We start from the raw sequence: 25,518 nt of genomic DNA on the forward strand, positions 1-25,518 counted from the left end.
AGAAGACTTTAAAGAGGGAATTTGTGCTACAGAAGAGTAGTTGGAAAAACATGGATTTTGGAGTTAAGTAGGCCTAAGTCTGAACCATGATTGCCAGTTATACATTGTATATCCTTAAAAAGGTTTATTTAATTTTTCATAGCCCCTGTTTTATCATCTGAAAATGGTAATATTCCCTACCTCACAGAATTATTTAAGCAGTCAAATAGTATTAATTGCTGCAATTTTAATATTATTAAAATCTCTTTTTATGTGTAGATTCCAAATGTGGTACCTTTTCAAGGTGATGTCTTTCATCCTAATTCTTGGAACTACTCATGGTGTCTTTAGAAAACAAAGATCTGTGAACCCTGAAGCAAATATGAATATTGTAAGTTGCTAGGACATAAATGTTAAGCTAATAAAGTAATGGGGAATGCTACTCCTCTGTTTTGAGGGGTTTTATTTGAATAGTTCTACAGTCAGTTTAATCTCTGCATTCATGTATTTTGAATATGGGTCAACTAATATTTCTCATCTGCTATCCTATAGCTTTCAGTTTCCATTTCTGCTTTATTCTGTGTCTGAAATAAAAATATGCATAAACATATCATTTCTCTATTCTATATATGCATTTACACAAAAATTCCACATATGTATATATTCTTAGCTATGTATATAAACAAACAAACACTTGTGGGTAAACATATTTTAAAATTGTATATTGGCATGTAGGTAAAACTATGATTAGTAGTCAGAAAAAAATATTTGGTTAGTTCTTGAGATATCTCCTTGAATGCAGGGGTTTTAATTTTTTGTTGTTGCTGTTTTATTTATCTATGAACCCCTGGTATATAAGACTGATGCTTAGTAGATGTTCTATAAATATTTATTACTGAATCAGTGAATTAGTGAAAATAAAAAAATACATAGGTTTAAGATTGAGAATACAAAGATTCATTATTACATTAATGTGTGTTTGTGTGTGTTAGTCAGTCATGTCCTACTCTTCGTGACCCTATGGATTATAGCCCACCAGGCTCCTCTGTCCATGGGATTAAGTTAGATTAATTAGGTTACATTAATTCACTAACAGTCTTATTCTAAAAGGTTTGCTTTTTCCTTATCTAGAGTCAAATTATTTCCTACTGGGGCTACCCAGATGAAGAGTATGATATTACAACTGAAGACGGTTATATCCTTGGCCTTTATAGAATTCCTTATGGGAAGACAAACAGTGAAAACAATTCAGGTAATGCTCAGTTCAAGGTAAACTGGTGACTATCTGAACCTCTTAATTTCTCCATTTCTTCTCAGTGAGTTTAGAACAAGAAAAGGGTTTAAAGATTAAGTGAACAGTTAACTTGTCATGCATATCTCTATATGCCCCAGAAAGAGGATCTGACTCTCCTTTAGCTTCCTATTCAGAGTGGTTTTAAAGTACGGTGGAACGCACGTTGCCCCTCCCAAGTTTCCTTTGTGGATCACCACACTCATACATGTTGATTACCTAGAATTTTCTTTGTTTAATGAGGGGTTAGAAACGCTCTGAAACACAGTAGCTTTATTCTGTAGGTTTGAAGTATGGCTGGTAAAAATTTCTTTCTTTGTGCCTATGAATCTCTCCTCTAGTAATAGCAAAGAGATAAGTTTGGTAGCAGCCTCATGGCTCTTTACTCCAGTACTACATACACTACTATCAGCAGAATGAGACGCTGAAAAACGCACTAGAATTTGCCACTAGGGTCATGTTAATAATTCTAGAAGTACCACTTACTAGCACAATATGTAACTGACTACTTTTCTTATTTGTCTAACTGTTGCGGAAAAAAAAAAAAAACAAAAAACGGAGAATTTTCCTTTTCTCCTTAAAGTTTTTCCTTTAAAAAATTGTTTCTCATGTTTTTAAAACACTCTGTCAAGTTCTCATTTTGAACATTATGGTACATTTCAGAGAAAATTGTTTAATTTTGAATAGCCTCTACCAATATAATTTTTGATCCTTATAGAGGTCACATCTACTAGGCAGAAAATTTTGACATAATTATTGTAATCATTCCTCAGGGTTTGACTCAATTTTTTAAACACTGTAATAAAAGAATTAAAGATAATTTTAAAATATAGTAAGTACCTTAGAGTTCTGTAGAAGCAGCCCTGAGACAAGGATATAGGCGCATGTAATTTACTGATTGGAATACTTTCATGAGAAGATAATGTGGACAAGAAGGGAAGGCAGGGGAAGGAGCTAAGGAAGGATGAGACTCAGCTAATACAATGTTGTCTCAGAGGAGTTTATGAATCCCTGAATTGCCCTGCAGACATGGTCCCACCTTGAAGGTAGAGGGCTAGCTTTTTTACATTCTTGTATCAGTTAGTCACTGCCAGAAGGGCATCCATAGAAAGAAATAAAGTCTGGTTGAGGAAATTCCCCTTAGCCTTGGGGCAGTTCCACACAGAAAGGGGCAATAGTGAACCCTTCAAAAGCACCAGTCACAATAGCTGGAAGAATGACTCAGCTGCTTAACAAAGGCAATCTAGATGTGACACTAAAATAACCTAGTAAAGGGTACCTCTTGCACTGCTCAGATCTACATGCTTTTCACATTAAGTTTATTTCATCTGCTATTACATTTAATCCTAATGCCATATCTGGTATTCATACATCCCTCCCTCCACAACCCACTGTAAATTTCTCTTCCTCTTGGCTGTCTTTCTCTATTTGATAAACCAGGTCTTTATCCCTAAGGGCTACTAGGTCCCTAATATGTCATAGTTGCCATACTTGCACATTTACAGTTAAAACAAGGCATAGGAGTAACAAAAGATGCCTATGTGTATCATTTCAATACCAAATATGTTTTCCCAATTTTTCCCAATAAAGACTTATGTATCAGCAGCCCTACCTCTCTATGATGATCAAGGCCAGTTATTCCAGATCTAGGGTTGGTCTGCACTGTCAGAGAGTCTGTACAAACCATTCATAACTTTCCTGTATCATCACAGGAAATGTAATATTTTAGCCATTAAAGTGCTGTAATATGCAAGGTTTTTTCAATATTCCAGCTACAATGCCTGGATTCAGTAATGATAATAATGATGTGGATTATGTGTGAAGGGCAATTTGGAGTAAAACAAAGTTATCAGTGAGTACACATTATGTTATTCAAAGCTGTTGCCTCTCAAAAACTTTGGAAGTATAAATGAGAGCTCTGGAAACACTGGTGATTAAAGCAATGGTTCTAGTGATAAAATCTATATTAAATATATCTGTGAAAATGTGAGTATAAAATTATTTTATGAAGTGAGAAAGGTGGAGTAATCATATAAAATATATCTTATGTAACATGCTATTTAAAGAAGAGGTGGCAAGAATACACAGAACTGTATAAAAAAGATCTTCATGACCCAGATAATCATGATGGTGTGATCACTCACCTACAGCCAGACATCCTGGAATGCAAAGCCAAGTGGGCTTTAGGAAACATCTCTATGAAAAAAGCTGGTGCAGGTGATGGAATTCCAGTTGAGCTATTTCAAATCCTGAAAGATGATGCTGTGAAAGTGCTGCACTCAATATGCCAGCAAATTTGGAAAACTCACCAGCAGCCGCAGGATTGGAAAAGGTCAGTTTTCACTCCCATCCTAAAGAAAGGCAATGCCAAAGAATGCTCAAACTACTGCACAATTGCACTCTTCTCACATACTAGCAAAATAATGCTCAAAATTCTCCAAGCCAGACTTTAGCAATACAGGACTGTGAACTTCCAGATGTTCAAGTTGAATTTAGAAAAGGCAGAGGAACCAGAGATCAAATTGTCAACATCTGCTGGATCACTGAAGAAGCAAGAGAGTTCCAGAAAAACATCTATTTCTGCTTTATTGACTATGCCAAAGCCTTTGACTGTGTGGATCACAATAAACTGTGGAAAATTCTGAAAGAGATGAGAATACCAGACCGCCTGACCTGCCTCTTGAGAAATAAGTATGCAGCTCAGGAAGCAACAGTTAGAACTGGACATGGGACAACAGACTGGTTCCAAATAGGAAAAGCAGTACATCAAGGCTGTATATTGACACCCTGCTTATTAACTTTTATGTAGAGTACATCATGAGAAACGCTGGGCTGGAAGAAGCACAAGCTGGAATCAAGATTGCTGGAAGAAATACCAATAACCTCAGATATGCAGATGCCACCACCCTTATGGCAGAAAGTGAAGAGGAACTAAAAAGCCTCTTGATGAAAGTGAAAGAGGAGAGTGAAAAAGTTGGCTTAAAGCTCAACATTCAGGAAACAAAGATCATGGCATCTGGTCCCATCACTTGATGGGAAATAGCTGGGGAAACAGTGGAAACAGTGGCTGACTTATTTTGGGGGGCTCCAAAATCACTGCAGATGGTGACTACAGCCATGAAATTAAAAGATGCTTACCTGTTGGAAGGAAAGTTATGACCAACCTATACAGCATATTAAAAAGCAGAAATATTATTTTGCCAACAAAGGTCCATCTAGTCAAGGCTCTGGTTTTTCCAGTGGTCGTGTATGGATGTGAGAGTTGGACTGTAAAGAAAGATGAGCACCAAAGAGTTGATGCTTTTGAACTGTGATGTTGGAGAAGACTCTTGAGAGTCCCTTGGACTGCAAGGAGATCCAACCAGTTCATTCTAAAGGAGATCAGTCCTGGGTGTTCATTGGAAGGACTGATGTTGAAGCTGAAACTCCAATATTTTGGCCACCGGATGCAAAGAGCTGACTCATTCGAAAAGACCGTGATGCTGGGAAAGATTGAAGGCAGGAGGAGAAGGGGGCGACAGAGGATGACATGGTTGGTTGGCATCACTGACTCAATGGACATGAGTTTGAGTAGGCTCTGGGAATAAGTGATAGACAGGGAGGCCTGGCGTACGGCAGTCCATGGTGTCACAAAGAGTCAGACATTACTGAGCAACTGAACTGAACCGAACAATGCTATTTAAATGAGTCCCCAAGTTACTAAGAGATATTTGAATATTATATATCCTTTAAAATTTGTATGTTTAAGTATGTGTGGGCTAAGTAATTTTAGTCATGACTGACTCTTTGCAACCTTATGGACTGTTGCCCGGCTCTTCTGCCCATGGGGATTCTCCAGGCAAGAATACTGCAGCAGGTTGCCATGCCCTCTTCCAGGAGACCTCTTGGACCCAGGGATCAAACCTGCATCTCTTACTTTTCCTGCATTCTCAGGCCAATCCTTTACCACTAGTGGCACCTGGGAAGCCCATGTTTATGTATGTGACATGACCTAATTGCCCGCTTGGTCATATGAAAGAAATTCATTAGTGAACAACTCTGACATAAAATCAGATTAAAACATGTAAAACTTACCCTATTTATACAATTTAAAAAATTTTTATCCTATAAGATTAAATTTGAGGTGAAATACTCATGTAGACACTACAATATTTTAAAAGAAATTTTCTACATTTTTTTTCCAGTACAGAGACTTGTTGTATACTTGCAACATGGTTTGCTCACATCTGCCAGCAGCTGGATTTCCAATCTTCCTAATAACAGCCTAGGCTTCCTTCTGGCAGATGCTGGTTATGATGTGTGGATGGGGAACAGCAGAGGGACTACCTGGTCCAGAAAACACTTGTACCTAAAAACAAATTCCAAAGAATTCTGGGCTTTCAGGTACAGAAAAAACTGAGTAATATTTTGTTGTATAAGTGTATTGGACTGTTTTCTTCTTTTTAAATGAAATGAAATGAAACATAAGTCTTTTTTTCTCAACTTAAGGCTCTCAAAAGACTATTAAAATTTATATAAATTTTACCTGGAAAATTAAAGAGTACTTATTTGATTTTAGCTTATTTCTCATTTTTAAGCAGTAAGCTTTACTGACTACCCTACTCTATTTTTTCTCTCTGTAACCTATATATTTAGTCTACTTCACTGTACTTATAATATACAATCACCTTCTTCATAAAACTGTCTTGTGGCTATATTATTTCCTTAACTTTGTGCTCTCATAGAAGTCTCTAGTCAATAGATAAATTATATTATCTAACTTATTGATAGTACCCAAGGAGAGTTGAAAAATGCTTTAAATATATTTACCTAATCAAAATCTTCAAATGTTAACATAACAATAGTAGAATATACATTTTTATTTTCTTTTTTCTTTTGTAGCTTTGATGAGATGGCTAAATATGACCTTCCAGCCTCCATTGATTTCATTGTGAAGCAAACCCAACAAGAGCAAATATTTTATGTAGGCCATTCACAAGGCACTACCATTGGTATGGCAAGAAAGATCATTGCTGCTCTTATTTTATTACACTTTTAAAGTTTGTAGATATATTCTTAAGGATATAGGTCAGCTTCTAGACCTGCAAGTGAACCAAAGCAGGACTGAGAGACATATATATAGAGCAGTGCCCTGGAAGATTATATCCTGTTTCAATTCTGTATTGTATTCTCTAGTCACAAAGAATTGCCTGTAAAAACAAAGTTTTGTTTGTTTGCAATGTATAAAAACTGGATATCCATCTAGATAGCACAGTGAAGTCATAGCTGTCATTTATTCCACAAATAGAAATTGTATAAATATTTTTCTTTTAAAAATCAAGCACAGGGATTTATGAGTAAGAAGTTTTAAAAGGGTGCTTGGATTTTTACATTTAGGACACATTAAACTTAAGAATGTTTAAATGTTCTCTGTGAAAAGTAGAGAAGCAAAAAGCAAAGGAGAAAAGGAAAGATATAAGCATCTGAATGCAGAGTTCCAAAGAATAGCAAGAAGAGATAAGAAAGCCTTCCTCAGTGATCAATGCAAAGAAATACAGGAAAAGAACAGAATGGAAACACTAGAGATCTCTTCAAGAACATCAGAGATACCAAGGGAACATTTCATGCAAACATGGGCTCGATAAAGGACAGAAATGGTATGGACCTAACAGAAGCAGCAGATATTAAGAAGAGGTGGCAAGAATACACAGAAGGACCGTACAAAAAAGATCTTCACGATCCGGATAGTCACGATGGTGTGATCACTCACCTAGAGCCAGACATCCTGGAATGTGAAGTCAAGTGGGCCTTAGAAAGCATCTCTATGAACAAAGCTAGTGGAGGTGATGGAATCCCAGTTGAGCTGTTTCAAATCCTGAAAGATGATGCTGTGAAAGTGCTGCACTCAATGTGCCAACAAATTTGGAAAACTCAGCAGTGGACACAGGACTGCAAAAGGTCAGTTTTCACTCTAATCCCAAAGAAAGGCAATGCCAAAGAATGCTCAAACTACCACACAAATTGCACTCATCTCACACACTAGTAAAGTAATGCTTAAAATTCTTCAAGCCAGGCTGCAGCAATACGCGAACCGTGAACTTCCAGATGTCCAAGCTGGTTTTAGAAAAGGCAGAGGAACCAGAGATCAAATTGCCAACATTGCTGGATCGTCAAAAAAGCAAGAGAGTTCCAGAAAAACATCTATTTCTGCTTTATTGACTATGCCAAAGCCTTTGTCTGTGTGAAACTGGAAAATTCTGAAAGAGATGGGAATACCAGAGCACCTGACCTGCCTCTTAAGAAACCTATATGCAGGTTAGCAAGCAACAGTTAGAACTGGACATGGAACAACAGACTGGTTCCAAATAGGAAAAGGAGTACATCAAGGCTGTATACTGTCACCCTGCTTATTTAACTTCTATGCAGAGTACATCATGAGAAACGCTGGGCTGGAAGAAGCACAAGCTGGAATCAAGATTGCCAGAAGAAATATCAATAACCTCAGATATGCAGATGACACCACCCTTATGGCAGAAAGTGAAGAGGAACTAAAAAGCCTCTTGATGAAAGTGAAAGAGGAGAGTGAAAAAGTTGGCTTAAAGTTCAACATTCAGAAAACGAAGATCATGGCATCTGGTCCCATCACTTCATGGGAAATAGATGGGGAAACAGTGGAAACAGTGTCAGACTTTATTTTGGGGGGCTCCAATATCACTGCAGACGGTGATGGCACCCATGAAATTAAAAGATGCTTACTCATTGGGAAAAAAGTTATGACCAACCTCGATAGCATATTCAAAAGCAGAGACTACTTTGCCAACTAAGGTCCGTCTAGTCAAGGCTATGATTTTTCCAGCGGTCATGTATGGATGTGAGAGTTGGACTGTGAAGAAAGCTGAGCACCGGAGAATTGCTGCTTTTGGTTTTTTTTTTTTTTTTTTTTTGGATAGCTCCCAAATCTTCTGTATTGTTTCTGCCTTTTATTGGCTAGTTGTTAATTACTTTTTTTAAAAAAAATTTTTAGTTTTTTATTTTTTAAATTTTAAAATCTTTAATTCTTACATGCATTCCCAAACATGAACCCCCCTCCCACCTCCCTCCCCAGAACATCTTTCTGGGTCATCCCCATGCACCAGCCCCAAGCCTGCTGCATCCTGCGTCAGACATAGACTGGCGATTCAATTCACATGATAGTATACATGTTAGAATGTCATTCTCCCAAATCATCCCACCCTCTCCCTCTCCCTCTGAGTCCAAAAGTCTGTTATACACATCTGTGTCTCTTTCCCTGTCTTGCATACAGGGTCGTCATTGCCATCTTCCTAAATTCCATATATATGTGTTAGTATACTGTATTGGTGTTTTTCTTTCTGGCTTACTTCACTCTGTATAATCGGCTCCAGTTTCATCCATCTCATCAGAACTGATTCAAATGAATTCTTTTTAACGGCTGAGTAATACTCCATTGTGTATATGTACCACAGCTTTCTTATCCATTCATCTGCTGATGGACATCTAGGTTGTTTCCATGTCCTGGCTATTATAAACAGTGCTGCGATGAACATTGGGGCACATGTGTCTCTTTCAATTCTGGTTTCCTCGGTGTGTATGCCCAGAAGTGGGATTGCTGGGTCATAAGGTAGTTCTATTTGCAATTTTTTAAGGAATCTCCACACTGTTCTCCATAGTGGCTGTACTAGTTTGCATTCCCACCAACAGTGTAGGAGGGTTCCCTTTTCTCCACACCCTCTCCAGCATTTATTGCTTGCAGATTTTTGGATCGCAGCCATTCTGACTGGTGTGAAGTGGTACCTCATTGTGGTTTTGATTTGCATTTCTCTAATAATGAGTGATGTTGAGCATCTTTTCATGTGTTTGTTAGCCATCCGTATGTCTTCTTTGGAGAAATGTCTATTTAGTTCTTTGGCCCATTTTTTGATTGGGTCGTTTATTTTTCTGGAGTTGAGCTGCAGAAGTTGCTTGTATATTTTTGAGATTAGTTGTTTGTCAGTTGCTTCATTTGCTATTATTTTCTCCCATTCAGATGGCTGTCTTTTCACCTTGCTTATATTTTCCTTTGTTGTGCAGAAGCTTTTAATTTTAATTAGATCCCATTTGTTTATTTTTGCTTTTATTTCCAGCATTCTGGGAGGTGGATCATAGAGGATCCTGCTGTGATTTATGTCTGAGAGTGTTTTGCCTATGTTCTCCTCTAGGAGTTTTATAGTTTCTGATCTTACATTTAGATCTTTAATCCATTTTGAGTTTATTTTTGTGTGCGGTGTTTGAACTGTGGTGTTGGAGAAGACTCTTGAGAGTCCCTTGGACTGCAAGGAGATCCAACCAGTGCATTCTGAAGGAGATCAGTCCCGGGTGTTCTTTGGAAGGAATGATGCTGAGGCTGAAATTCCAATACTATGGCCACCTCATGCGAAGAGTTGACTCATTGGAAAAGTCTCTGATGCTAGGAGGGATTGGGGGCAGGAGGAGAAGGGGACGACAGAGGATGAGATGGCTGGATGGAATCACTGACTTGGTGGACGTGAGTCTGAGTGAACTCTGGGAGTTGGTGATGGACAGGGAGGCCTGGCGTGCTGCTATTCATGGTGTCGCGAAGAGTCGGACATGACTGAGCAACTGAACTGAACTGAACTGAAACTTAAGAAATGAACAAAGTTGAAGAAATCCTTCCTATATTTAAAGATGAGTAGAAAAGAACTTTCATCCCTTTACAATGCTTGACACTTCTATCTAATGTGTATCAATTTTGCTTTCAGAAAAATATTCCTTAAAACTTAATGTAATTCTCTTCCATGGTACCATAAAACTTAATCTTTCTACTTGGGAAGCAGAAAAGTCTACTTTATAATAGAACCAGACATTAAATGAGTTTTTTCTAAACTGTAGAGTAACGTCTAGATTGTATTGATCATCATCATTTCATCTAGACCATAAGACTATTATCTAGACTGAAGTGTATGAAGTATTTCTTATAGCAATCATCCACTTTCTACCAGAAAAATTATGTTGAATAACAATTGCATTCCATTTCTTATAGACATTTTCTCTGAAATTTATTAACCATGTGTGAATTTTAATCCAAGTTTTCATCAGCTGTTCAGTTGTATGGAACCAAGAATCCTAGGAGATAATCAAATAAGAAAAAAATGAGTGATGTGCCAGAGCTTATTGACTCACAGTTTGATATGATATATAATTCTTTGCTTCTTTGACTTCTCAGAACCCAGGGAAAAAAGAACTAATAAAAATAGAGGTGATGTGCAGTTACATAGCTTGATAAGTTATCAAAAAAAACACTTCTATTTGTCATATTAATTACTCTGAATTATCAATAAAATATTGTGTTTAGTAGCCTCTGTTCAAGAAGGCAAGGAAATTTTTAATTAAAAGTAAATATTAAAACAATTTGATATTTATTGAATTTCTCACCTAAAGTAGATTCATCTATCTGAAAAATTCACTTACATCATTTTTACCATTGCCAGTTATACTAATGTATAATAGCAAATATTTCTGATTTTAAACTAGGGTGTTATAAAACTGATTTATTGCTGAATTATCCTCATTTACAATCTACACATTTGTTTTCGATCCTAATAACCAGCATTATGTTGTAATCAATATGCATGTCTCATTATGGGTAGTCAATAACTGATATATAAATTAAGAAATGAATTAGTAAATTAATTATTGAACTTACCATTGTCATTTCTTACATGATCGTAATTAAGAATAGTTTATTTATATCTTATTTTCTTTCAGCTTTCATAACATTTTCCACAATACCAAAGATAGCTGATAGAATCAAAGTATTTTTTGCCTTAGCCCCAGTTTTTTCCATTAAATACTCAAAAAGCCCTTTAATTAAAATGGCATACAACTGGAAGTCACTGATCAAGGTATGTTATTTCTTCCCTTTTTGTAGTTGACAACCCAAAATGATAATGATGCTCTGCTTTCAAAATAAAAGGTCTTAGCTATGTTTGCACAGCCACATGTATGATTTGAATTTTTTGGCTTCATTTACACTGGATTCTTGCCTTTGTTTCTACACAGGAATACGATTTTACTTATGATACTTTTGGATGACTCATTGTATAAGAAATTCATTAATCAAATTGTCTCTATATATTGCTCTCAAATTTCATCCCTTAATTTAAATGTTTGAAACAGTAAGATAATGTATTTGGTTGTAAATATAGTGAACTCATCACATCAATTTTTGATTAAATTGTTTTAGTCTTCCAAACATGAATACAGTAAATTTATTTTACAGCTTTTTTCTGGCAGCAAAGAGTTCTTACCTAATACCTCCTTTAAAAGATTTGTTGGCTCAAAGCTGTGTCCACTGAAGATTTTTGGTAAGATTTGTCGTGATGTCTTGTTTATGATAAGTGGATATGACCTAAAGAACTTAAATACGGTGAGAACAAGTTGTATTTAAAATATATTTTGCCAGTTTTTAGAAAGCAGCTTTTAATAGTGCTTATTCTATGCTTTGTGTATTATGTTTTATCCATTTACTCTTGTAGTTAGATTCTTAGCCTTTCTAATTTTGTGACTGTACCAACATTAAGAAACTAATTTGTATTAGCATGCTGGGATTTTTTTTACTTCCATATTTTTCTTAATCTCTGTAAAGAATAGAGACTAGCTACAGCTATAGTTATCTTTATTAGTCTTTGCAATTAGATGTTAGTTGTCTGAGGTTTCATGTATTTGTCTTCCATTCACTGTCTTACATAACTCTTCCTCTTATATCCTGATTCCTAACACTCTTCCACTTCCTTGATTTTTCCATAATCAAGGTTCCTGGCAATTAACTTATATGCTTTTGGCATTCATCAAAATTACTGGGGTGGGAAACTCTGTTGGTACTCAAGCTACTATTAGAAGGTCATTTGTATTGATTGTATATAAATTCTCTTAAAGATGCAAGGTTTTATCAGCACATTAAATTAAAAAACCCAAATTTGGAAAAAGCAGTTTTTTGTGGCATTTGGACTAGTTTATTGATTCTTGCTCCTGGGCCTTTAAAGAAAGTTCTTAATGAGAACCAATATATCTGTTCATAAGAAAATAGGTATTCTCTTCATTTCCAAGCACATTTTCATACCACAAGGATATATGTTGATTTTTTTTTTAACCTCAAGGTCTTATTGCAAGTTTCGGACAATTGCAGATATTTGAAAGAAACACTAATATTCTTCATAATAGAAGAAAAGAACTCCATTCTCTCCCTTTTCCCCAAAGATATGAAAAGCATAATTTTCTGTCATAGAAGATTACCTTTTTAAAAAGGCCTCTCATATTCTTCTATCTAGTGTTATATATCTACCATAGAATGTCTAGAAACATCATAAATATAATCTTTATTTCTGCTTGCCTTTCTTAGTTATTCTATGTCTTGGATAGTATATTTGGCTATTGATGTCTTTATTGTAATTATAATGTCTTTGAGAACTCTTTTGTAGGTGGACTATTCAGTTCAGTTCAGTTCAGTCGCTCAGTCGTGTCTGACTCTGTGACCCCATGAACTGCAGCACACCAGGCATCTCTATCCATCACCAACTCCCGGAGTTCACTCAGACTCACGTCCATCGAGTCAGTGATGCCATCCAGCCATCTCATCCCCTGTCATCCCCTTCTCCTCCTGCCCCCAATCCCTTTCCCAGCATCAGAGTCTTTTCCAATGAGTCAACTCTTCACATGAGGTGGCCAAAGTACTGGAGTTTCAGCTTTAGCATCATTCCTTCCAAAGAAATCCCAGGTCTGATCTCCTTCAGAATGGACTGGTTGGATCTCCTTGCAGTAGGAAAGCTTATATTCTAACTTCTTAGCCATTAAATTTGTGAGTCTCCTTTCTGGGACAAAAGTTGACAGTGTCATCAATTGCAATTAATTGTGTACTAAGTTATCTAGGATGGGGAAAGTTTGAAGTGAAAAAATTCACACACAGTGTGTATGGGAACAGTAAGAGTGATAGTTCAGTTTGATTCAGTTCTTTTTTTCTTTAATTCAGTCCTCTTGATCCTATCAAGATCGATGGGGAAATTAGGATCTGACTTGAAATTTCTTTCCTGTAGGCAGTATGAAAAACCAGAAGAGAATCTTGCAGTTTGCAGATAGGCAGTGCCTAGAATCAGGCCAATGTCACTCAGCGAACTGAAAGGAAGTTATCATGCAAGGAAGATTAGGTAGCAAAAACTCTCATCAATGTAATTTGGAAAATATGTCATCAAACAACCCAGAATTTTGACTTTGTCCAGTTCTTGTAATTCAGCTTACTGATTATTTCTTTCATGGATTGTGTCTTTGGTACTGTATCTGAAAAGTCATTGCCACACTCAGGTTGTCTAGTTTTTTTCCCTGTGTTATCTTTTAGAAGTTTTATAGTTTAGCATTTCCCATTTAGACCTATGGTCTATTCTGAGTCATTTTTTGTGAAGGATGTAAAGTCTGTGTCTAGATTCTCACCACCCCCCCCCCCCCGCCCTCCATGTGATATCCACTTGTTCCAACACCATTTATTGAAAAGATTATCATTTTCCTATTACATTGCCTTTTTTTTTTGTCAAAGATCAGTTAACTGTGTTTCTAGGGGTCTATTTCTCGGCTCTGTATTTGGCTCTATCTATCTATCTGTCCACTCTTTCACCAATACTACATGGTCTTGATTAGTGTAGCTTTATATTAATAATGTCTTGAGGTTATGTCTTGTCAGTCCTCCCTTTAATAATTGTGTTGGCTATTTTGGGATCTTTTGTCTCTCTACATAAACTTTGGAAGAGGTTTGTCAGTATCATAAACATAATTTGTTGAGGTTTTAGTAAGGATTACATTGACCTTATATATCTTATTCACTGATGCAGGTTCCCAGGGAATATGTAGGCAATGCAGACCTAGGTTACAGATTGGCATGAGCACAGCTGTATTTCTGATTAAGCTTTACTTTGAGTTGTGTAGAACTTTGGGACCCCAGTTTATTATGGAAAGAATTTCTTTTTAAACTTTCCCACTGTCCTCAAAAAGTCCTGGGCTGATTTTTGCTATCCTTAACTAGTTATCTTTTTGCCTTTTCATACTGCTCATGGGGTTTTCATGGCAAGAATACTGAAGTGGTTTGCAATTCCCTTCTCTAGGACAGGAAAGCCTGGTGTGCTGCAGTTCAGGGGGACATGACTGAGCGACTAAACTGAACTGATTTCTTAAAATGAAACTTAAAATTTTCTAGGATTGGCAGATAAACTTAAGTGACTTTAGTACATTGCTCTTCTTTTTAAATTCTCTTTCTTTTCTCTTCCAGTTGTCCTGGTAATTTCTTTCTATCTTTTCAGTTCTTTAGTGCTTTCAAAAGGTGTGTGTTACATCAGTTTTGATTGTTTTCAGTATGGGTGATGGACCTCAGCACTTAGAAATCCAATAATATCTTCTATATTAATGCAAAATTTACATTTAATAAGTACATTTTAATGTATTTAAGTTAAATATAATTTGTTTTACTAACATTATTTATTATAAATTAAATTTCCTTGAAATTTTTTAGTTTAATAAATATCAAAGATTATTTTTTCTGGTTGGAAGAATAAAAATAATGTTTTAAACCCTCAGAGTCGTGTGGATGTGTACATGTCACAAAACCCAGCAGGAACATCTGTTCAAAATATGCTCCACTGGAGTCAGGTACACTAAAATACATTTTAAAGTGCATTTTGGTACAGTTTTATATAAACTGCTTGCAGCTTATCTCACCATTCTAGTGATCTGGCCATTGCCATAGAATGATACTTTAGAAGGATACATTGAAATTATTAAAAATATCTGATTCTTAAAAGTTTATAATATATGTTACCAATAGAATCTATTAGATCCTCAGTTTAGGCAATAAGATCAGGATAGTTATTTTCTATTTTACAAATGAGAAAATGTTCATTCAGAACAGTAGGCAAGGGATCAACTAGGCTATGCTCATGAGTTAATATGCTCATATATTTAAAACTTTTTCTTAAAAAACAAATAAAAAAACTAAGACAAGAACAGAGGTCTCTTAATACCTACTCTTTCACTAGATTATACTTTCTCCTCTGTTAAATTATGAACTCCATGAAGACCATGACCAAGTTTTGTTCAGTTATCTATTGCAAAACTAAGTTTGTGGCATATAGTAGATACTGAAGAATATTTGTTGAGTGAATACTGATAAAGGAAAATTCCATATGAATGCCATCTTAACGTTGAGAGCCAAGATAAAATAGGAATATATATGCTTGAGATCAAAATATAAGACATTGAATTCTTTCTCAAAATCTTACTGGCAGTAGGATGTTAAATAAGATCATTAAATCTTTATGAATTCAGTTTCTTTAATTTTAAAAATAGAACTAATAATCGTGCTCTCACCTAATAAAAATAACTATGAGAATTAAATAGGAGAATGATTATGAGAGTGTCTTTAAATTTAATGAACACTAGAAACATTTAAAGTGTTACTAGTATTGATAAGACACTAATGAAAGAAATCAAAGATGACATAAAACAGATGGAGAGATATTCCATGTTCCTGGGTAGGAAGAATCAATATTGTGAAAATGACCATACTACCAAATGCAATCTACAGATTCAATGTGATCCCTATCAAATTACCAATGGCAGTTTTCACAGAACTAGAACAAAAAATTTCACAATTCATATGGAAACACAAAGGACCCATGAATAGCCAAAGCAGTCTTGAGAAAGAAGAATGGAGCTGGAGGCATCAACCTTCCTGACTTCAAATTATACTACAAAGCTACACTCATCAAGACAGTATGGTACTGGCACAAAAGCAGAAGTATAGACCGATGCAACAAGATAGAAAGCCCAGAAATAAACGCGTGCACCTATCAGTTCAGTTCAGTTCAATCGCTCAGTCGTGTCCGACTCTTTTCGACCCCAGGAATCGCAGCATGCCAGGCCTCCCTGTCCATCACCAACTCCCGGAGTTCACTCAGACTCAGGTCCATCGAGTCCGTGATGCCATCCAGCCATCTTATCCTCGGTCGCCCCCTTCTCCTCCTGCCCTCAATCCCTCCCAGCATCAGAGTCTTTTTCAATGAGTCAACTCTTCACATGAGGTGTCCGAAGTACTGGAGCTTCAGCTTTAGCATCATTCCTTCCAAAGAAATCCCAGGGTTGATCTCCTTCAGAATGGACTGGTTGGATCTCCTTGCAGTCCAAGGGACTCTCAAAAGTCTTCTCCAACACCACAGTTCAAACGCATCAATTCTTCGGCACTCAGCCTTCTTCTCACATCCATACATGACCGCTGGAAAAACCATAGCCTTGACTAGACAGACCTTAGTTGGCAAAGTAATGTCTCTGCTTTTGAATATACTATCTAGGCTGGTCATAACTTTTCTTCCAAGGAGTATGCATATTTTCATTTCATGGCTGCAGTCACCATCTGCAGTGATTTTGGAACCCCAAAAAATAAAGTCTGACACTGTTTCTACTGTTTCCGCATCTATTTCCCATGAAGAGATGGGACCAGATGCCATGATCCTAGTTTTCTGAATGTTGAGCTTTAAGCCAACTTTTTCACTCTCATCTTTCACTTTCATCAAGAGGCTTTTTAGCTCCTCTTCACTTTCTGCCATAAGGGTGGTGTCATCTGTGTATCTGAGGTTATTGCTATTTCTCCTGGCAATCTTGATTCCAGCTTGTGCTTCTTCCAGTCCAGCATTTCTCATGCTGTACTCTGCATAGAAGTTAAATAAGCAGGGTAACAATATACAGCCTTGACGTACTCCTTTTCCTATTTGGACCCAGTCTGTTGTCCCATGTCCAGTTCTAACTGTTACTTTCTGACCTGCATACAGATTTCTCAAGAGGCAGGTCAGGTGGTCTGGTATTCCCATCTCTTTCAGAATTTTCCACAATTTCTTGTGATCCACACAGTCAAAGGCTTTGGCATAGTCAATAAAGCAGAAATAGATGTTTTTCTGGAACTGTCTTGCTTTTTCCATGATCCAGCGGATGTTGGCACCTATGGGTACCTTATTTTTTGACAAAGGAGGCATGAATATACAATGAGGCAAAGATAGCCTCTTCAATAAATAGTGCTGGGAAAACTGGTCAGCTACATGTAAAAGAATGAAATTAGAACACTTTCTAACACCAGACACAAAGATAAACTCAAAATGGATTAAAGACCTAAATGTACGACCAGAAACTATAAAACTCTTAGAGGAAAACATAGGCAGAACATTTGATGACATAAAGAAAGATCCTCTATGACCACCTCCTAGAGTAATGGAAATAAAAGCAAAGTAAACAAGTGGGACTTGATTAAACCTAAAAGCTTTTGCACAGAAAAGAAAACTATAAGCAAGCTGAAAATACAGAATGGGAGAAAATAAGTGCAAATGAAACAACTGACAAATGATTAATTTCCAAAATAAACAAGTAGCTTATACAACTCAATACCAGAAAGACAAACAATCCAATCAAAAAGTGGGAAAAAGACCTAAACAGACATTTCTCCAAAGAAGACATACAGATGGTTAACAAACACATTAAAAGATGCTCAACATCACTCATTATTAGAGAAATGCAAATCAAAACCACAATGAGACATCACCTCACAGTGGTCAGAATCAGTTCAATTCAGTTGCTCAGTCGTGTCCGACTCTTTGCGACCCCATGAATCACAGCACGCCAGGCATCTCTATCCATCACCATCTCCCGGAGTTCACTCAGACTCACACGTCCATCGAGTCAGTGATGCCATCCAGCTATCTCATCCTCTGTCGTCCTCTTCTCCTCCTGCCCCCATTCCTTCCAGCATCAAAGTCTTTTCCAATGAGTCAACTCTTCACATGAGGTGGTCAAAGTACTGGAGTTTCAGCTTCAGCATCATTTCTTCCAAAGAAATCCCAGGGCTGATCTCCTTCAAAATGGACTGGTTGGATCTCCTTGCAGTCCAAGGGACTCTCAAGAGTCTTCTCCAACACCACAGTTCAAAAGCAGCAATTCTTCGGCGCTCAGCCTTCTTCACAGTCCAACTCTCACATCCGTACATGACTACTGGAAAAACCATAGCCTTGACTAGACAGACCTTAGTTGGCAAAGTAATGTCTCTGCTTTTCAATATGCTATCTAGGTTGGTCATAACTTTTCTTCCAAGGAGTAAGCGTCTTCTAATTTCATGGCTGCAGTCATCATCTGCAGTGATTTTGGAGCCCCTAAAAATAAAGTCCGGCACATTTCCACTGTTTCTCCATCTATTTCCCATGAAGTGATGGGGCCAGATGCCATGACCTTCGTTTTCTGAATGTTGAGCTTTAAGTCAGCTTTTTCACTCTCCTTTCACTTTCATCAAGAGGCCTTTTAGTTCCTCTTCACTCTCTGCCATAAGGGTGATGTCATCTGCATATCTGAGATTATTGCTATTTCTCCCGGCAATCTTGATTCCAGCTTGTGTTTCTTCCAGTCCAGCATTTCTCATGATGTCCTGTGCATAGAAGTTAAATAAGCAGGGTGACAATATACAGCCTTGACGTACTCCTTTTCCTAATTGGACCCAGTCTGTTGTTCCATGTCCAGTTCTAACTGTTGCTTCCTGACCTGCATACAGATTTCTCAAGAGGCAGGTCAGATGGTCTGGTGGTCAGAATGGTCCTCATCAAAAAGTCTACAAACAATAAATGCTAGAGAGGGTGTGGAGAAAAGGGAAAGCTCTTGCACTGTTGGTGAGAATGTAAACTGATACAGTCACTATGGAAGACTTTATGGAGATTCCTTAAAAAACTAGGAATAAAACCATCATATGACCCAGCAATCCCACTTCTAAGCATACACCCTGAGACAACCAAAATTGAAAAAGACATATGTATCCCATTGTTCACTGCAGCACCATTTACAATAGCTAGAACATGGAAGCAATGTAGATGTCCATTGACAGATGAATGGATAAAGAAGTTGTGGTATATATGCACAACGGAATATTACTCGGCATAAAAAGAAATGCATTTGAATCAGTTCTAATGAGGTGGATGAACCTAGAACCTATTATGCAGAGTGAAGTGAGTCAGAAAGAGAAAGATAAATACCATATTCTAATGTGTAAAGGAGTACATCAAGGCTGTATATTGTCACCCTGCTTATTTAACTTCTATGTAGAGTACATCATGAGAAACACTGGGCTGGATGAAGCACAAGCTGGAATCAAGATTGTGGGGAGAAATATCAATAACCTCAGATATGCAGATGACACCACCCCTATGGCAGAAAGTGAGGAAGAACTAAAGAGCCTCTTGATAAAAGTGAAAGAGGAGAGTGAAAAAGTTGGCTTAAAGCTCAACATTCAGAAAACGAGGATCATGGCATCTGGTCCCATCACTTCATGGCAAATAGATGGGGAAACAGTGCTTGACTTTATTTAGGGCTGGATGAATCACAGGCTGAAAATGGACCTGGAATGTTAGGTCCATGAATCAAAGAAAAGGGGACAACAGAGGATGAGATAGTTTATTGGCATCACCGACTCGATGGATGAGTTTGAACAAGGTCTGGAGTTCATGGTGGACAGGGAAACCTGGCAGGCTGCATGCAGTCCATGGGTTCACAAAGAGTTGGACACGACTGAACGACTTGAACTGAACACGTTTCAAGGAATGCTTTTAGCTTCTATGTTGAATAGATTATAGTGAAGCAAGAGTATAAGCAATGTGAAAGTCAGATTATTGCAGCAATGCAAAAGAGAATTGATGATAGCTTGCTCTGATATGTTCCCAGTAGAGGTGGTAAAAATTGTTAGATTCAGAATATGCATGTGTATATCATGAAATTGGAGCCTACAAAATTTAATCATGAAAATATGAGAAGTAAAAGAAATGAATCTTAGATGATCCGAAGTGTTTGGACTAAGTAATGAAAAGATGAAATTAATTTTGAAGGAGAGGGAGAAGTTTGATGATGGAATGGGTTTAGAGGAAAGATAGGATGTTCTGTTTTGGAGGTGCTGTTTTAGACATTTAAGTCTTGATTTTGAATAAATTGTGTTTAGAAGTCTAGAGGGCTTTGTGGCAGTTCAGTGGTAATGAATTCACCTGCATTGCAGGAGCCGCAGGAGACGCCACAGGCGTTTGATCCCTGTGTTGGAAAGATGCCCTGGAGGAGAGCAGGGCTACCTGCTCCAGCATTCTTACCTGGAGAATCCCGTTGACAGAGAAGCCTGGTGGGCTACACCCTTAGGGTGACAAAAAGTCAGACGTGCCTGAAGCAACTGAGCAGGAGCCTGATAGGAGTCTAGAATTTAGAAAAGACTTATAAAAGAAGATAAACACTTTGAATATGTATAACATTTAAAGCCAATAGACTGGATGAGGAAACAAATAGACTGAGTATAAATAGAGAATAAAAGAGGAGCAAAGATTAAGTGATGAGAAATGGAAAGATTTAGAGGTCAGCAGGAGAGGCTAAATTTGCCAAGGAAGCTTAAAAGAAGCACTGAGTGAAACAATGGAAAAAAAAAATAATGAAGACCAAGATATCATGTTATTCTAGAAGTTAAGTGAAGAAAATATCTCAAGGATAAGGGAATAAATAAGTAATCAAATGCTTCTCATAGATAAGATGAAAAAAATGTCTCAGAAAAGACCAAAATTTTACAAAAGTTAATGTCATAAATAAACTTGGCCATGGAAAGAAGTATTCTCAGGGAAAATCAGATTTACAATCAGAGAAGTGTTTTAATAGGTTGATGATGGTATAACAGATGATAGAGTTTTAAGAGTTGGGGAGTGCTGGGAGGAGATAAAATATGGGATATATAGAGATGTGGACATTTTATCATCCTGGAGAAGATGAGTAACATGAGAATCTTAGCCTTCTTGAAATGAAAACATAATCGGGGAAAACAGTCGAAGTCTGATTAGACCTAATAGGTTCAAAGCTGGTGGTGAAGCTGCAGGTGTTAAGGGGTGAAGAAGGGGGTGGCTTCTGGGACATGCTCTTGATCTTTGTTATTTGAAGCAATACTTTTTAGGGCAGTGTCATCTTAGTCCTAGCACGCTTAGTCTTAGACCTCTATAGACACAGCAGAGAGTTTCTGGGGAAGCCTAATGTTACCCCAAACACACACGCCCCCTTTAATAAGGTAAAAGGCCTTCAGGAGATGTGCATTTATATGAAGATGGTAGAATTACTGTCTGCAGATTTCTCTGCCCCCCATCTCCTAGCTCTTCCATTTCTTAACTTGTGTATAGGAAGAGAGGAGCAAAGAATCCCACCTACACAAATACTAACAGACTTAGTACAAAGGGGCTTTCTGTGCAATGCATACCTAACATGTATCAGCTGCCACTGTAATGGAAAAATGAGTATAGTCTTACTTCAAAATTTTTCTTTCAGCTTTTTAATTCTAGTCACTTGAAAGCTTTCGACTGGGGCAGTCCTGACCTGAACTTGGTTCATTTTAATCAGGTACATAATTATGTATAAATTAAAGACTATCTCCCTGATCAATTGAAATGATTTTTACTGTTAAAGATTCATCTGTGAAACCCAAGAGTACGGTAGTACAGTGAGAAGGACCAGTAAACAAAGATTATCTTGATTTGGATCCATAGGTTCATTTCCAACCAAAGTGACTTTTCCATATTCTCTATGTATTTTAACAACAAATATCTTAGATAAGTCTAGAGAAATTGACAAGCAGTAGAATAATTCATCATCCCTCAAGAGGAAAAATACTGTATTTATAATGTGCATAGCTCTGAGCTTGGTTAAATAAGAAATAAAAAAGCAAGCATACCATTGTTCTTGACCCTAAGACTGTTGTGTTTGGGAAGATAAGACAAACACATATACTAACTAGAAAAAGTAGAAGTTACTGAGAAGCTGATAAAAACTGTCTGAGTATGATGACAAATGTCTTGAAATACTAGAACCCAAGTCTATCTACTTCAAAATTTATGCTTGTCCACCATACTTTTCTGCGTTTGTTAAGCTCCAATGCCTGATGTAGTTTGCTTGTGTAAACATTTGAGGTGAAATATAAAGATCTAATTCATTAAAATCATATTGAACTTGACTGCCAATGTTTATCATTTACTAATAAACATACTGACTCATTTGAAAAGACCCTGATGCTGGGAAAGATTGAAGGCGGGAGGAGAAGGGGATGACAGAGGATGAGATGTTTGGATGGCACCACCGACTCAATGGACATGAGTTTGAGTAAACTCTGGGAGTTCATGATGGACAGGGAGGCCTGGCGTGCTGCAGTCCATGGGGTTGCAAAAAGTCAGACATGACTGAGCAACTGAACTGAACTGAACTGATATAAGCCAAATAAAAAGCCAAATAACTGAACCGTTATATAAGCCAAATAAAATTTTAATACTCTGAATCAGAACAAACTTTAGTTTTAATTTGTATCTGATTTATTTCTATTAATAATTAAAACTACAATGTTCTTTCATACTCATTGCTTCCTTAATAACAATTATTTTAGATTAAGCTTACTTTTAAATTGTACTTTAAATTATAATTTAAAGAATTAGTAAGTAACACTTTATATGTATTATTCTCTTTGAAAACTCTTGCTTTTACTTATTTGCATTTAGACAACTTCTCCATTGTACAATGTGACAAGGATGAATGTGCCAACTGCAACTTGGAGTGGTGAAAGTGACTTGTTGGCTGATCCTGAAGATGTTAGAATTTTACTTTCTGAAATCACAAATCATATTTACCACAAAACTATTTCTTACTATAATCATTTAGACTTTTTGTTTGGATTAGATGTATATCATCAAGTTTACAGTGAGATCATTGATATTATCCAAGGCAACCCATAAAGAACCATGGTATTCTGTGTTGAAGGATCTATATGATTTCTATTAAAATCCAATTATTTTGTCCTTGCTATGTATACTTTTCCAGTTATTTATATGAAGTCTGGAATTTTTTCCTCTTTTTGGCATTGCCCCTGGGCTCTTCATTCATAAAGTCAGTGGCATTTATTACACTAGGGGTAATGGCAGATTATAACTCAGCCCAAAGCCGTCTGTTGAGTGTCTAAGTAGAATGTAAATAACTAAAAACAGAAACGATAATCTTAAATATTTTCAATTACAGTAGAAGGCTTTTTGAGAAAGGTAGAGTTTTTTTTCCTTCAAGAAATATGAGAACATATGAATTTTTAGAAACATAAGAGTTTGGAAGAATACTTGCTGATATGAAAGCTAATTTTTCTGTAACCAAGTACGGCCTTTTGGGGCTTTCCCAGGACAGACCCTGCCCACCACCTCCCTGTCTTCTGGCTGCCTCATGTTTATGGAAAAGCTTTAGTGATCCAGGCCTGTCCTGAGTTACAAAAGGCTGGCTCAGGAATTAATGTTTAAAATAATGTGAATATGTAGCAACAGCAAAAAAATAGCAGTTGGGCCAGAAGAACCCATAACAATTTAAACACTAAATCAACCATATAGTAGATTCTTTAGTTACTTCCTGAAGAACATAGTGTCTGATGCACACAGCCTCTGATATGCAGATTACCCCACCCTAATGCAGAAAGTGAAGAGGAACTACAAAATGTTGATGAAGGTGAAAGAAGAAAGTGGAAAAGTTGGCTTAAAATACAACATTCAAAAAACTAAGATTATGGTATCTGGTCCCATCACTTCATGGCAAATAGATGAGGGAAAGATGGAAACGGTGACAGTCGATTTTCTTGGGCTCCAAAATCACTGTGTACAGTGTCTGCAGCCATGAAATTAAGAGATGCTTGCTCCTTAAAAGAAAATCTATGACAAACTTAGACAGCATATTGAAAAGTAGAGATGCATCCAGGTTCAATGCATCCAGGTTCGGTGCTGGTGCACTGGGATGACCCAGAGGGATGGTATGGGAAGGAAGGTGGGAGGCAGGTTCAGGATGGGGAACACGTGTACACCTGTGGAGGATTCATGTCGATGTAAGGCAAAACCAATACAATATTGTAAAGTAATTAGCCTCCAATTAAAGTAAATAAATTTATATTAAAAAAAGCAAAAGTAGAAATATCATTTTGCTGACAAATACCTGTAGAGTCAAAGCCATGGTTTTTTCAGTAGTCATGTACAGGTGTGAGAGCTGGTCCATAAAGAAGGCTGAGCACCAAGGAAATGACATTTTCAAACTGGTGCTGGAGAAGACTCTTGAGTCTCTTTGACAGCAAGGATATCAAAACAGTCAATCCTAAAGCAAATCAACCCTGAATATTCATTGAAAGGACTGATGTTGAAGTTGAAGCTCCAATACTTTGGCCACCTCCAATAGGAAGAGCCAATTCATTGGAAAAGACCGTGATGCTGCGAAAGATTGAGGGCAGGAGGAAAAGGGTGGGGACAGAGGATGAGATGGTTGGATGGCATCATTGACTCAGTTCAGTTCAGTCATTCAGTCATGTCGACTCTTTGCAACCCCATGAATCGCAGCACACCAGGCTTCCCTGTCCATCACCAACTCACGGAGTTCACTCAGACTCACATCCATCGAGTCAGTGATGCCAGCCATCCATCTCATCCTCTGTCGTCCCCTTCTCCTCCTGCCCTCATCCCTCCCAGCATCAGAGTCTTTTCCATGAGGTGGCCAAAGTACTGGAGTTCCAGCTTCAGCATCATTCCTTCCGAAGAACACCCAGGACTGATTTTCTTTGGAATGGACTGGTTGGATCTCCTTGCAGTCCAAGGGACTCTCAAGAGTCTTCTCCAACACCACAGTTCAAAAGCATCACTTCTTTGGCACTCAGCTTTCTTCACAGTCCAACTCTCACATCCATACATGACCACTGGAAAAACCATAGCCTTGACTGGCGGACATTAGTCGACAAAGTAATGTCTCTGCTTTTGAATATACTATCTAGGTTGGTCTAACTGTTCTTCCAAGGAGTAGCGTCTTTTAATTTCATGGCTGCAGTCACCATCTGCAGTGATTTTGGAGCCCAAAAAATAAAGTCTGACACTATTTCCACTGTTTTCCCATCTATTTGCCATGAAGTGATGGGACCAGATGTCATGATCTTCGTTTTCTGAATGTTGAGCTTTAGGCCAACATTTTTCCTCTCCTCTTTCACTTTCATCAAGAGGCTCTTTAGTTCTTCACTTTCTGCCATAAGGATGGTGTCATCTGCCTATCTGAGGTTATTGATATTTCTCCCAGCAATCTTGATTCCAGCTTGTGCTTCATCCAGCCCAGCATTTCTCATGATGTACTCTGCATAG

The 25,518-nt window shown here is 37.3% G+C and overlaps 1 protein-coding gene across 1 annotated transcript; it reads left to right on the plus strand.

Moving 5' to 3' along the window:
- The first annotated feature begins 265 nt into the window (after positions 1-265).
- Positions 266-23,112, plus strand: LOC138427888 (lipase member J-like). The gene is made up of 9 exons (XM_069568014.1): positions 266-370; positions 1,111-1,231; positions 5,455-5,653; positions 6,152-6,261; positions 11,033-11,169; positions 11,547-11,693; positions 14,882-14,953; positions 21,662-21,733; positions 22,879-23,112. Exons 1-9 carry the CDS (start codon positions 266-268, stop codon positions 23,110-23,112), a joined length of 1,197 nt encoding a protein of 398 aa, XP_069424115.1.
- The last annotated feature ends 2,406 nt before the right edge of the window (positions 23,113-25,518 follow it).

The sequence above is a fragment of the Ovis canadensis genome, chromosome 22 (genome assembly GCF_042477335.2).
Source record: "Ovis canadensis isolate MfBH-ARS-UI-01 breed Bighorn chromosome 22, ARS-UI_OviCan_v2, whole genome shotgun sequence".
NCBI lineage: Eukaryota > Metazoa > Chordata > Mammalia > Artiodactyla > Bovidae > Ovis > Ovis canadensis.

What these genes read in the sequence shown, in the direction of transcription:
- LOC138427888 (XM_069568014.1), top strand. Translation starts at nt 266, where the DNA reads ATGTGGTACCTTTTCAAGGTGATGTCTTTCATCCTAATTCTTGGAACT. An exon ending in AAAGAATTCTGGGCTTTCAG is followed by an intron (nt 5,654 to 6,151) that starts GTACAGAAAAAA and finishes TTTCTTTTGTAG; the next exon opens with CTTTGATGAGATGGCTAAAT. An exon ending in ACCTAAAGAACTTAAATACG is followed by an intron (nt 11,694 to 14,881) that starts GTGAGAACAAGT and finishes TTAAACCCTCAG; the next exon opens with AGTCGTGTGGATGTGTACAT.